The sequence below is a fragment of the Brienomyrus brachyistius genome, chromosome 12 (genome assembly GCF_023856365.1).
Source record: "Brienomyrus brachyistius isolate T26 chromosome 12, BBRACH_0.4, whole genome shotgun sequence".
In the NCBI taxonomy this organism is placed as follows: domain Eukaryota; kingdom Metazoa; phylum Chordata; class Actinopteri; order Osteoglossiformes; family Mormyridae; genus Brienomyrus; species Brienomyrus brachyistius.
In genome coordinates, this window is record NC_064544.1 from 345412 (window position 1) to 359856 (window position 14445).

The 14445-nt window shown below is 50.4% G+C and overlaps 3 protein-coding genes across 4 annotated transcripts in view; 1 reads left to right on the forward strand and 2 right to left on the reverse strand.

Annotated features, from left to right (window-relative positions):
• The window catches only part of LOC125704464 (stonustoxin subunit alpha-like), a 302833-nt gene that overhangs the window by 193370 nt on the left and 95018 nt on the right, over positions 1 to 14445 (reverse strand). The gene's annotated exons all lie outside the window — the stretch shown is intronic.
• On the reverse strand, positions 129 to 2779 carry LOC125705193 (GTPase IMAP family member 7-like). The gene is made up of 3 exons (XM_048971635.1): positions 2770 to 2779; positions 1023 to 1892; positions 129 to 610 (listed from the first exon to the last, which is right to left on the reverse strand). Exons 1-3 carry the CDS (start codon positions 2777 to 2779, stop codon positions 270 to 272), a joined length of 1221 nt encoding a protein of 406 aa, XP_048827592.1. The 3' UTR covers positions 129 to 269.
• LOC125705194 (syncytin-1-like) lies at positions 5868 to 8076 on the forward strand. Its single transcript, XM_048971636.1, has 2 exons — positions 5868 to 6807; positions 6986 to 8076. Exon 2 carries the CDS (start codon positions 7012 to 7014, stop codon positions 8074 to 8076), a length of 1065 nt encoding a protein of 354 aa, XP_048827593.1. The 5' UTR covers positions 5868 to 6807; positions 6986 to 7011.

Below are 14445 nucleotides of genomic sequence, written 5' to 3' on the forward strand. Positions count from 1 at the left end.
ACGTGTGTCATGGTGTCTGAGCACTCATTGTAGGGGTCGTCACTGTGGGCGTCGTCACAAAACATACAGTAGCTACTATGAATTGTCATATGCTCGATTTATCAATGCATTGGGTGCATTATCACAAGTAGAAGGGTTTTTCTCGATGTTTTGATTTATGTGTATGTAACTAGCGTGACTTTAGGGTACGGAATGCACCGGAAATCCATCCACCTGTACGCTTTGTCAGCAAAACGTCTGACGTGCGTTCAGAGGCTGTAACCTATTTCCTATGTATCCCTCACTTCCCACACTCCCAGCCTCGTCCTGAGAAATGTGACCACCTGACCCCCAGTTACTCCACCAATGACTGCCCCCACTGCAGCCCCCCTGGCCATGCCCTTCAGGGCCCCGGCGATGACCCCCACTACGGCCCCCACTCCGACTCCCAGGGCCACCACTGCAAGTCCACCATAGCGGCCAAGGCTGCAGGTCGAGGGGCGAAATCCCCTCCCCGTGTCCCCGGCTCGGCACTCCCCAGCCCTGGGGCCTCCTGGCCGCTTCTGCACTGGGGTGAGCAGATCACCGGCTCCCCCTAGTGGCTTCTCTGCTGGGCCTTCTCTCCAGATCACTGTGGGCAACACAGCAACGAGAACCACAGGCTTAGCACAGATGCTAACGTCACAAACATTTAAATTTTTTATTTAATGTAAGCTGTTGCTAGTCCTTACAGTTTGTTTAAAAAAACACTATAAGTAAAATGTGTGTGTTTAGTCTTGTCTCTTTAGTGCTGTTTACAAGAATCCTTAATGCTATACAGCTTCATCATTATTGCCAGTGGCTGTTATTGCAGCTTCATCATTATTGCCAGTGGCTGTTATTGCAGCTTCATCATTATTGCCAGTGGCTGTTATTGCAGCTTCATCATTATTGCCAGTGGCTGTTATTGCAGCTTCATCATTATTGCCAGTGGCTGTTATTGCAGTGCGATGGCACCAGGGGCAGCCAAAGCTCTGGGTGATTAGCACGGTAACAGGACTCACCGTGGGGGGGCTCCTTTCTGGCCTCTCTCTCTCTCGTCAGCCCCCTCTCCTCTCCTCCTTTTCCCATCTCCTCTCTCAGCTCCCTTTCTCTTCTCCTCCATGTCTCTTCAAAGTCACGTTTCAACTCCTCTTCCTTCTCCTTCACCTTCTGCTCGCACCTCCACCTCATCTCCTCCATCTCCCTCTCCATCTCCCCCAGCCTCTCCCTCAGCCTGCCCTCACCTGCGGGCCTCCCTGGGTCCCTCTCTGCTCCGGGAGAAGGGTCAATCCTGAAGTGCCAGCCGTCATTGGCCACCGTCATCTCGTCAATCCTGTCCAGCAGCTCTGTGACCTGGTCCTCCCGCCATGGCTTCCTGTCAGACAGGAAGTGACATCGGCCCCCGCACCGCTCCAGCAGCCCCTGAAGGTGGGCCCCCCTCCCCTTCACCTGCTCCTCCAGGGCCTCCCTGCCAATCTTGCCCCCCTTAGTAAAGAGCACTAGGGCGTGGCTCCAAATCCTCTCCCCGAAGAGCCTCAGACAGCCCTCAGCGGCCCGTTTCTGCGTCTCTGTGAACAGGCTCCACGTGGCTGGGATGACCAGCAGGATGGCATGCGGTCCGGAGGGACACATCGTCATGCTGCGCACCAGCTCTCCATGGAGGCTCTCAGGGACGTCCAGTGTGGAGCCGTCCCACCCGGGCGTGTCCACCACGCTGACCTGCCTCCCATCCTTCTCGGCTCTCTTCCGCACGCACACCTGCGTCTCTCTCCCACACTCAAACTCCTCTCGGCCCAGGATGACATTGCCAGCTGAGCTCTTACCGGCCCCTCTCTCCCCAAGTAGGACAATTCGCAGCTGGGGCAGCCGGTAAAACTTGGGAGGCTTCCTCCCTGGTGGGTTCAAAAGATCGGCATCAGTAAATTCAATTCTTCTTCAGATTTTCTCCAGTAGCACAATAAACCTTGTATTGAAACTGAACCCATTGAAACAAACTTCATCGTTTACAGATCAACAGCGCCCTCTGCTGGAAAAAAGGATAATCAACTCACTGACAAGAAAAGGTGATCGACTTCCTGGGTCTTTTCCCGGCGGCCGTTTGCGACTGAACATATTTACTTTCTTTTGAGAAGGTACTGCTGCCCTCCGCTCCCGTTTTACTTCATCTTGTTTTTCTCCGTAGCCCACTGCCTGGAGTGGCAGATAGGTAAAACTAAGGCTTCTTCCCCGAGAGCAAACCGATGTGATTGATGAGAGATTTAGCCCGGTGTTTTGTGGCGGAGTCGAATAAGGAGGGCGGAACGCAGTACTGAGGAGTGCAAAGTCCAGCTCGGCCCTAAGAGTGAATCAGCACGCGCACTTAATTTCATGAAAATTATGTTTTATCTGTGAGGCATAATGTATAAAACCAGCACTGAAAAGGCAACAATTATGCACTAATGTACTTAATAATTCACAGAATAAATACAGAAACTGTAACTCCTGAGGAAAAAAATATCTGTCTGGAGGGAGTATCAGTTTTGCCCAAATTATCTGTCGTTTCCTCAGAAGCTAAAGGATAGCAGACTTCAACTTTTCCTTGTGTCCAAACTGTCTCCTTTCATAGGAAGGTGGAAGGACAGATGGTGTCCAAATTCTACTCCATCCTAAATAATGAGGTCCACCTTCTCAACAGTGGGCTGCAGAGCTGAGGAGCAGGTTCAGACGGTCCTTAGTGCTTCTGATGTCCATGCATGTCCAGCTGAGAGGACACTAAACCAGCTCTTTCACCCTTTGCCATGTTGTTGCACCTTAAGTAATTTACACACCTCTCACGCTTGCAAGGCATGTAAACCTTCCTCAGATCTACCACCTGTGATGTCATTTATTTATTACTGTTCATGGGAGACACACACACACACCTGTAATGATGCTGGACAACAAAAATCCATTCTGGGGTATCAATAAAACTCTGTTTTTATCGTAAAACTTGCACGTGGTAGGAATAGCAACTTAAAAGAAAATAAATGAGATTCAAACAATTTTACAGTTTTCTGCAACAGGAGAATGTCTCATCCAGGAGCAACGTGTGGCATGAGTTTAGATTTAGTCCCATTACATTTAAACACAAATCTTATTCTTCCAACAAAAAAAAAATTAAAACAAATAGATATACTGAACAAAAATATAAACGCAACACTCTTGTTTCTGCTCCCATTTTTCATGAGATGGACTTAAAGACCTACAATTCATTCCAGATACACAATATTACCATTTCTCTCAAACATTTCTCACAAATCAGTCTAAATGTGTGATAGTGAGCACTTCTGCTTTGCTGAGATAATCCATCCCACCTCACAGGTGTGCCACATCAAGATGCTGATCTGACATCATGGGTAGTGCACAGGTGTACCTTATACTGCCCACAATAAAAGGCCACCCTGGAATGTGCAGTTTTTTGCTTTATTGGGGGTCTGGGGACTCAGAACCGGTCAGTATCTGGTGTGACCACCATTTGCCTCATGCAATGCAACACATCTTCTTCGCATAGAGTTTATCAGATTGTCAATTGTGGCCTGTGGAATGTTGGTCCACTCCTCTTCAATGGCTGTGCGAAGTTGTTGGATATTAGTGGGAACTGGTACACGCTGTCGTATACGCCGGTCAAGCACATCCCAAACATGCTCAACGGGTGACATGTCCGGTGAGTATGCTGGCCATGCAAGAACTGGGACATTTTCAGCTTCCAAGAACTGTGTACAGATCCTTGCAACATGGGGCCGTGCATTATCTGTCTGAGTGGCTGGTCTCAGACGATCTTGGAGGTGAACCTGCTGGATGTGGAGGTCCTGGGCTGGTGTGGTTACACGTGGTCTGCGGTTGTGAGGCCGGTTGGATGTACTGCCATATTCTCTGAAACGCCTTTGGAGATGGCTTATGGTTGAGAAATGAACATTCAATGCACGAGCAACAGATCTGGTTGACATTCCTGCTGTCAGCATGCCAATTGCACGCTCCCTCAATGCTTGTGGCATCTGTGGCATTTTGCTGTGAGACAAAACTGCACATTCCAGGGTGGCCTTTTATTGTGGGCAGTATAAGGTACACCTGTGCACTACCCATGATGTCAGATCAGCATCTTGATGTGGCACACCTGTGAGGTGGGATGGATTATCTCAGCAAAGCAGAAGTGCTCACTATCACACATTTAGACTGATTTGTGAGAAATGTTTGAGAGAAATGGTAATATTGTGTATCTGGAATGAATTGTAGATCTTTAAGTCCATCTCATGAAAAATGGGAGCAAAAACAAAAGTGTTGCGTTTATATTTTTGTTCAGTGTAGAAACCTGGGAATCACCTGCAAACTGGTTTGTCAGAGAGATAATTTACAGTGGTTTACGCTTGTGCTTCGGTGGAGGACCTCGTGTTCCCTTTGGATGCGCCAGGCAGAACTGACGCACATGGTTTAGCGCTAGAGCACGGCGCTGCATCAGTCTGTCATGGTGAAGAGAGAGCTGAGCCAAAAGGCGAAGCTCTCAATTTACCAGTCGATCTACGTTCCTACCCTCACCTATGGTCACGAGCTATGGGTAGTGACCGAGTGACTTATTTATTATCGTCACTTTATATTCCGGGATCTGGCAGTGTGGGGTATTAATATTTTGGGATCGGCAATAAATACACTCCATGCACCCATTTCTCGCTGGTAAGGACTGGAAACGCATCGACTTCAGTCCGCCACCGCCACCTATCAAACGGGAATATAAATCGAGAACGCGCGTACTCCCACATACTGCCCATGATGTTTCCTATTTAAACTAAAATATTTAAAGGGTACAGCTAATTGCATTTATTGGATATTTCAAACGAAATATGTAACCACAACGAGACGTAAACATATCTACTAATCGGTGCCTTTAATCCTGGCAGTAAACTAGATCTGGTGCTGTCAGAAACGATAACACTGTATTCCCCGGACAGTCAAGTTATTTGGTCGGCTTATTTATAGAGAATTCGTTCCATTTGCTCCACCAAGTACACACTACCACGCTTAGCGCATGTTTCCTATGGTGCCCCGTCCCTCCAATAAGCCGACTACAGCGCGCTTAATGTCCACTATCCACACTTCGGCAAATACCGCAAGAAACGGTCTTCCGCTAAGCATGTGGACCACAATGCACCGCACCAGTGACGACTAATGTTTACATCTGACACGAGGAAGTCTGTCAGCGTATCAGAACACAGCACACCTGTCACGACAGTGGATTTTAGACGCGCATGCGTTGTCGATCAGTCAACCGCATTGTCTTTTTTTTAATGCTTTATTATGAACTTCCCAATTCTGCGGGAAGTGTATGGTGTGCATGAAATTCAATGTGGGAAAGGGCATCCCAACCGGCCCTGCAGTGACCCCGAGTCCCCAAAGCCCATTCGATCACCTGCAGATGGATTTCATTGAGCTAACTCCTTGCAAGGGATATAAGTATTGCTTGGTGATTGTAGATTTGTTTTCCAGATGGGTGGAGGCATTTCCTTGCCGTCGCCCTGATGCTCTGAGTGTGGCTAAATGTCTGCTAAAGGAGGTGATTCTGCGATAGGGCATTCCATCTAAAATCACCACAGACAACAGTCCTGCGTTCATCGCAGAGATCCTGGCTAAATTGTCCCATTGGATGCAAATTGATTTGAAGCATTATTGTGCCTATCACCCCTCGAGTGGGGGGATAGTGGAGAGAGCAAATCAGACACTTAAACTGAAATTGGCGAAAATTTCAGAGACGACGGGCCTGCCCTGGGTGGATGCCCTGCCCCTGGCTTTGTTATTCATGCGAGCAAGGACGCACTGCCAAACAGGGTTGGCTCCTTTCGAAGTGACGGGAAGGCCGATGCGTGTTTTGTCTCCCTCGCGATATGTCACACTGGAGACCGTGGATGGGGATTTGCTGACTTATCTTACAGGTTTGCGGCAGGCGATAGGTGCAGCCTGGGACCAGGTTCGTGCCAATTGGAGGAATCCAGAGGGAGAGCTGCCACGAGCTGTGACACCGCTCGAGCCAGGGAGCTGGGTGTTGGTTCGCGACCTGAGGAGGAAAAGATGGAACACGCCGAGATGAAGGGGACCCCACCAGGTCTTGATGGTGACCCCTCACGCAGTGAAAGTGGAGGGAATCGACGCCTGGATCCATCAAGTCCACTGCAGACGCGTGTCCGACCCTGGTGGTTCTTTCGAGACTGGCCCCTGAAAGGGCCACAACTGTGTTGCCTTGCCCTGATAGCCATTTTTATTGTCACAGTTACATTTGGGATTGATGCCATATTGTGGTGGAGAACTGCTTATTCCGGTTGTGTCACCCGCTGTACTCCAACAGAGCCCAACCCACGACAAGTTTTGAACCGAGGGAAAAGGGAGGTGATGAATACCAATGCCGATGCTAATGCTGTGGAGCTTTTGGCCTGAGCTGTGACTGCTGAGCTGAATGTTTCAGACTGCTGGGTTTGCCATTATATGCCCCACACTTTTGCGGCATGGCCCTTCTACGGGATTCCGTACACCTATCATGACATGGCGGTCTTGAACCACACCTGCTCCGGCCCTGTGTCTGTTGTGGCTGGGCTGCTGACTCGCGAACTAGGGTCATCGTCCTCAACTCCACCACCACCTATATGTCGCGTTTCTGGTATTGTTGTTAAGTCGCGGGCAGTGGAGGCGGCCTTTGTGGCCACGCATGACCGGTTACAACAGGAGTATGCTGAGAACAATCCAATCCTCTATCTGACTCAGGCAGACCAGTCTAATCACTGGGGCTTCACTACAGTCCATTTGCTGGTAGGCATGAATAAAACAGGAGAGGGCTGGGTTTGCTCAGCCCAGGTGATTATCACATGGGCTGTTGGTAAGGCATGGGAGGCTGAGGACCACGAGCGCTACGGTGCACGGGTGCAAGAACTGACTGTGACTGCTCTGCAATGCCGACGAAGCCCTGATAACTGTTCTTATTCTGCAGTGTCCTGTCCATCGGACTCGACCGTGATGGTGAAGGGAGTGGCCCTGCCTGAGGATGGCTTGGCTGTCATCCCGGTAAATGGGACTGTGTGTTTCCATTTGTCCAATTCAACCCAGACTCGAACCCCTTCCTCCCCACCTCTTCACTGTAAGGCTTATGTTAACTTCTCTGTCCTTGGTGATGTCCTGCTAGTGGCACCGCCACGTTCTGCGTTTATTTGTGGTCGCAAAGATTTTCTTAAGGGTTACACTGTTTTGTCTCTTTCGAAAACGAAGGCTGATTGGTATTGTTATCTAGCTTATCTTGTTCCTCCTATTCGTGTAGTGCCCAAGGCGCAGATGTCGTTAGCCGTGCGTGCATATACACGCAGCAGACGGTCTCTTAGTCGGACTGAGCAATGGTTTGGGGTGTTTATTCCATCGCTTGGGGTGGCAGACCTTCAGACAGAGGTGGCTGCCCTGCAGACTGCAGTTGAAAAGGTGGCCAATCAAACGCTTGACACCGTGAAGGCCGTCTCGGGTGAATTGTCAGCGGTTAGGCAGGTAGCTCTGCAAAACCGCATGGCATTGGATCTCCTGTTGGCTGAGAAAGGTGGAGTTTGTGCTATTGTGGGAAGAGAATGTTGCACGTACATCCCTGATTCCACTCAGGCTGTGCAGGATCTAGAGGATGTGGTGCACAAGCAGATGTCTGAGGTACACAAAGAGCATGGCCTGTTTGAGTACAGCTGGGACTACTGGTTCTCCTCACTGATCCCGGGTTTATCAGGGGTGTTCAGACCCTTAGTTTTTAGTGTAGTGTTACTGCTAGTAGTGTTGCTGCTAATCTTTTTGCTGTTTAGGTGTTGTTCTAGTATTCTGTCTTCCCAGGCAAATTCTGTTATGTTCCTACGGGCTCCCCCTCTTCCCTATGCGGATGATCCTCTTCTTCCCGCCTGGTTCTACGACCCTCAGCCCCGGGTTGTCGTCCATGCGACCGGCAACGCCGACACCGCTGGTGACTCCTGTTCCATCCAGCCGACACCGGCCCGCTTTGACCCGCTGCGCAATGGTCCGGCGTTTTACTACACTGCGGACTCTGATTGTTTGTGAACTATGCGGATCTCGCATGTTCAAAAGGGGGAAATGTGGAATTAAAATTGGACATCGGTAGGCCCGGGAGGTTGGCATATTGGGTCTGTGTGTGTTTTTAGGCCTTAGGCAAGAAGAGATTGTTTTGAATACTGTGTGACCTCGCTTCGAGATAGCTGCCTGATGTAAGTTCCGCAGACCCTGAGGAAAGCTCGGGCCTTGGAGAGGCAGACAGCGGAACAAAGGGGGGGGGAGAAACCACTTGCAGGGAGAGATTCGAAGCTGCCCCAACTGGTGCACAGCGAGTTATAGCTTTATAGAATAGTTGTGGCAAACAATATGTAGCAAGCTATACGGTAGTGCAAATGTATAAGTAATTATGTTAATCATACTAATCATATGTTAACCATGTATTGGCAGTGATTCAATGACAATACGTCAATACGTTAATCATTAATCAAAGGACAACTGAGTATTTACAGTGATTCAATTTCATGTAATCAATATCTATATTCATATCTCCAGTAGGAGCCTAGCAGTCGAGACATGTTCTGGTAAACTGAGCAGAATGGGTGGACTTTACCTTGCCACCAAGGTGAACCAATAGAATTCGAGAATTGTGTTTGTTATACGTTTGAGCTTGGTTCATTGGTGTGTTGTAACCAATCAGGATTTAGACACCCTTACTGTGAAGTGGGAGTTATGGTTTATCAACTGGTTGCTCGGAGAGCCTCCAGGCCTCTCCTGGAGCCGACACCTTATCGTGGTGGAGGGGTTTGCGTGTTCCCGTGATCAGGAGCTATGTTGTCTGGGGCTTTATGCCCCTGGTAGGGTCACCCAAGGCAAACAGGTCCTGGGTGAGGAACCAGACGAAGTGCGGCTCAAAAGACACCTATGAAGAAGAAAATTTTGGACCCACAATTTCCCTTGCCCGGACACGGGTCACCGGGGCCCCCCCCTGGAGCCAGGCCTGGGGGTGGGGCTCGATGGCGAGCGCCTGGTGGCCAGGCCTACACCCATGGCACGTGGGTCCCCCTTCCAATGGGCTCACCACCCATGGGAGGGGCCATAGGGGTCGGGTGCGAGGTGATCTGGGCGGCGGCCAAAGGGGGGGACCTTGGCGGTCCGATCCTCGGCTGCAGAAGCTAGCTCTAGGGACATGGAATGTCACCTCTCTAATGGGGCAGGAGCCTGAGCTGGTGCACGAGGTTGTGAAGTTCCGGCTAGATATAGTCGGACTCACCTCGACACACGGCTTGGGCTCTGGAACCAGTCTCCTTGAGGGGGGTTGGACCCTTTTCCACTCTGGAGTTGCCCGCGGGGAGAGGCGCCGAGCGGGCGTGGGCATACTTATTGCCCCCAGGCTGGGTGCCTGTACATTGGGGTTTACCGCAGTAGACGAGAGGGTAGCCTCCCTTCGCCGTCGGGTGGGGGGACGGGTTCTGACTGTTGTTTGCGCTTATGCGCCAAACAGCAGTTCGGAATACCCACCCTTTTTGGAGTCCTTGGAAGGGGTGTTGGAGAGCGCTCCTCCTGGGGACTCTCTTGTTCTGCTGGGGGACTTCAATGCTCACGTGGGCAGCGACAGTGAGACCTGGAGGGGCGTGATTGGGAGGATCTGAACCCGAGCGGTGTTTTGTTATTGGACTTCTGTGCTCGTCACGGACTGTCCATAATGAACACCATGTTCAAGCATAAGGGTGTCCATATGTGCACTTGGCACCAGGACACCCTAGGCCGCAGTTCGATGATCGACTTTGTAGTCGTGTCGTCGGACTTGCGGCCGCATGTTTTGGACACTCGGGTGAAGAGAGGGGCGGAGCTGTCAACCGATCACTACCTGGTGGTGGGTTGGCTCCGCTGGTGGGGGAGGAAGCCGGCCAGGCCTGGCAGGCCCAAACGTATAGTGAGGGTCTGCTGGGAACGTCTGGCAGAATCCCCTGTCAGGGAGAGTTTCAACTCCTACCTCCGGCAGAACTTCTCCCATATCCCGGGGGAGGCGGGGGACATTGAGTCCGAATGGGCCATGTTCCGTGCCTCCATTGTGGAGGCGGCTGACCGGAGCTGCGGCCGCAAGGTGGTCGGTGCCTGTCGCGGCGGTAATCCCCGAACCCGCTGGTGGACACCGGTGGTAAGGGATGCCGTCAAGCTGAAGAAGGAGTCTTATCGGGCCTTTCTGGCCTGTGGGACTCCAGACGCAGCTGACGGCTACCGGCAGGCCAAGCGGAATGCGGCTTTGGCGGTCGCTGAGGCAAAAACTCGGGTGTGGGAGGAGTTTGGTGAGGCCATGGAGAACGACTTCCGGACGGCTTCGAGGAGATTCTGGTCCACCATCCGGCAGCTCCGGGCGGGAAAGCGGTGCAGCATCAACACTATTTATGGTGGGGATGGTGCGCTGCTGACCTCAGCTCGGGACGTTTTGGGTCGGTGGAGGGAGTACTTCGAAGACCTCCTCAATCCCACCAACACGCCTTCCGATATGGAAGCAGAGTGTGGGGACTTGGGGGTGGACTCGCCTATCTCGGGGGTGGAGGTCGCTGAGGTGGTCAAAAAGCTCCTCGGTGGCCGGGCCCCGGGGGTGGACGAGATTCGCCCAGAGTTCCTCAAGGCTCTGGATGCTGTGGGGCTGTCCTGGTTGACACGCATCTGCAGCATCGCGTGGACATCGGGGGCAGTACCTCTGGACTGGCAGACCGGGGTGGTGGTCCCCCTCTTTAAGAAGGGGGACCGGAGGGTGTGCTCCAACTACAGGGGGATCACACTCCTCAGCCTCCCTGGTAAGGTCTATTCGGGGGTCCTGCAAAGGAGGGTCCGCCGGATTGTCGAACCTCGGATTCAGGAGGAGCAGTGTGGTTTTCGCCCTGGCCGTGGAACAGTAGACCAGCTCTATACTCTCAGCAGGGTTCTGGAGGGTTCATGGGAGTTTGCCCGACCAGTCTACATGTGTTTTGTGGACTTGGAAAAGGCATTCGACCGTGTCCCTCGTGGGGTCCTGTGGGGAGTGCTCCGGGAGTATGGGGTACCGGGCTCCCTTTTAAGGGTGGTTCGGTCCCTGTATGACCGGTGCCAGAGTTTGGTCCGCATGGGCGGCAATAAGTCGGACTCGTTTCCGGTGAGGGTTGGACTCCGTCAGGGCTGCCCTTTGTCACCGATTCTGTTCATAGTTTTTATGGACCGAATTTCTAGGCGCAGCCAGGGCGTTGAGGGTGTCCGGTTCGGTGACCTCAGGATTAGGTCTCTGCTTTTTGCGGATGATGTGGTTCTGTTGGCCTCATCGAGCCGTGACCTTCAGCTCTCACTGGAGCAGTTCGCAGCCGAGTGCGAAGCGGCTGGGATGAGAATCAGCACCTCCAAATCCGAGACCATGGTTCTCAGCCGGAAAAGGGTAGAGTGCTCTCTCCGGGTTGGGGATGGGGTCCTCCCCCAAGTGGAGGAGTTTAAGTATCTCGGGATCTTGTTCACGAGTGGGGGAACGATGGAGCGGGAGATCGACAGGCGGATCGGTGCGGCGTCAGCAGTCATGCGGGCGCTGCATCGGTCTGTCATGGTGAAGAGAGAGCTGAGCCAAAAGGCGAAGCTCTCGATTTACCAGTCGATCTACGTTCCTACCCTCACCTATGGTCATGAGCTTTGGGTAGTGACCGAAAGAACGAGATCGCGGGTACAAGCGGCCGAAATGAGTTTCCTCCGCAGGGTGGCTGGGCTCTCCCTTAGAGATAGGGTGAGGAGCTCAGTCATTCGGGAGGGACTCAGAGTAGAGCCGCTGCTCCTCCGCATCGAGAGGAGCCAGATGAGGTGGCTCGGGCATCTGATCAGGATGCCTCCGGGACGCCTCCCTGGGGAGGTATTCCGGGCATGTCCCACTGGGAGGAGGCCCCGGGGAAGACCCAGGACACGCTGGAGAGACTATGTCTCTCGGCTGGCCTGGGAACGCCTCGGGGTCCCCCCAGAGGAGCTAGACGAAGTGGCCGGGGAGAGGGAAGTCTGGGTCTCCCTGCTGAGGCTGCTGCCCCCGCGACCCGACTCCGGATTAAGCGGGAGATGATGGATGGATGGATGGATTTCTGTACTCGAACCCGAACAGGTACATTGCGCTGATATTCCTGCAGATGTTGGAAACTTTCTGTCAGCATGACTGACTGTGGGGGAAAGTGGTTTCCAGTGGTTTCCAGTGATTTCCAGTGGTTTCCAGTGTGTTCGCAGACACAGCCATGGTAAATAAATACATATATTTGTAATGTAGATCGTAGGTCTATGCAGCACTTTTCTTTTAAAACCAATGCATATAGAAGATAATCAAATTTAAATATCATCTATCATGCATGAAAGGGTTAATGATATTTCTGATCATAAAAGTGGACCAGCTATGTAACTCAGAACTCTGGAATTTACTGTGATTGGGTGCCCCCTCGTGGTAAAACAAATTGTCGGTTGGGCTATAGAAGAGGGCTGCACAGGAACGGGGAAGGCAGTAATACCATGGACATCTGTGATAATGCCTATATAACACATCGCGGAATATAACAAATCCTACAAACTGACATTACCCTTGTGGGGACTGAAAAAAACGGTCCCCACAATGTAAAAAAAAATTAGGTTTTTATCACATTGTGGGGACATTTGGAAATATATGCATGACCCCAAACACTTTGGTAACTCCAATTAACCTCAGCATGTTTTTTGTGTGTTTGGGAAGTTGGGGTGCCTGGAGGAAACCCCCCAACAACATGCAAAGAAGATGCAAACCACACACACACCGGGGACCATGGCAGAGACTTGAACCCTGGACCCAAAGGTGTGAGGCACCACCGCATCACCAAGCTGTCCCATTTGCATTTTACCCCTTATTAATTATAATGGTACGTTCCATTTGCCCTCGGAACTCGGATTTCGAGTCAGATTCTGAGTTTTGAAGCCAGAAGTAATGACACGTACGCTCCCGTTTCTCGGAGAGCTGAGAAATTTCTTGGAACAGCACAGAGGATCCCGAGTTCAGAATCCAAGATGCCTGCGCCCTTTATCAACAGAGGTTGTAAAGTTGTAGTTTTATACTGTTTAAGCACCACTTCTCATTCATGTCACACACACTATACCGTCCAACTTATCTGTGGGCGTGTTGCTATGGAGTTTTATACATAAAGCACTTTGCGTAATGTGTTATCAACTGATATTGCTAACAATGGTTAACAATTAATCGGGCTAGAACTGGATTTCATGATTAGTCGGATTATTTGTCAGATTTAAGGTAGTTCGGACTAATTGTAAGTGAATGAAGATAAAAACCATTTAAATTGAGGTACTTTAAATTTGACAAGTTATCCGGCTAAGCAAAAAATCTTGCTTTCTCATATGGGTCCATGGTATTACTACTTCTGTGACAAATGGAACACATCCGACTCGGTTTTCCCGAGTTTTTAGCGGATGTGACGTAATGTCAGAATCCAACAATCGGATGCCATTTGTCGGAGGAAAATGGAACGCACGATAAGTCCTTATGTTCGGCTTTATTATTGTATTTCACCCTAACACCACCAGGTGGCAGCATCAAGTGAGTAATTTAATAATAATGATATTGAAAGACAAATGTGGACATTCATTTTACTCTGTATTGTTGATTTGTTGGTGACTCTGACAATGGTCCTGGTGCATCCCGGAATGGGATGGGGACGGTTTAAATGTTCGCAGGTATGGATGGGGATGGGCACAGAAATCATCCCCCTGCAGCTCTCCAGCCTACAGGTCTGGGATCAGTGCTGATGCAGTGCTTACCTTCCCTGTACTATACTCTGTGATCTGCAGTGTACAGAGAAAGAAGAGATGGAGAGGCTTAAACCAGAGGACCACAAGCGGGTTCCTTCAACGTACTAGGTGTGGAGTAGTTAGTTAGATTAGTTGACTCATATGTCAGTGAAAAATGAAATTACAAAAAAAACAAGGTACCAAATGAAATTCATAAATTAATCTTTGAGAAATATAAGAGATGCCTCTATCTGTATAATTATTCAGGTAAGTCACATGATCAGCGTATGATTTTACAGTCACATGATTTTACAGGGTATTTGGTTCCCAAGAAATCACTGCACATACAGTGACACCTGGAGGAAGACTGCTGAAATGCAGCTGAGCTTTTTATCATCTTATGATCCCTAAAAGTTCTAGAAAGTTGCAGGATATGAACGAAGGCCCATATTCCTTGATGTTTTATTTTGTTAAAAATGGTAATACCCATATAATTAACATCAAATCTAAAAAAAACTATGTATTCACTGTGTTGTATTGCAGCTTCTGACTTTGATACTGAGGTTTGACACTGAAAGGGTGATGCATTATCACTTAGTGTGCTAAAATACATAAAATGACTCACAGAAAGTCCTGTCTGCCCCCCCCAGT

Bases quoted from the DNA above. Each gene is read 5' to 3' on its own strand.
- LOC125705194 (XM_048971636.1), top strand. From the start codon at position 7,012: ATGGTGAAGGGAGTGGCCCTGCCTGAGGATGGCTTGGCTGTCATCCCG.
- LOC125705193 (XM_048971635.1), bottom strand. The intron at 611-1,022 runs GTGAGTCCTGTT...TGTTGCCCACAG, and splicing joins CAGAAAGGAGCCCCCCCACG to TGATCTGGAGAGAAGGCCCA.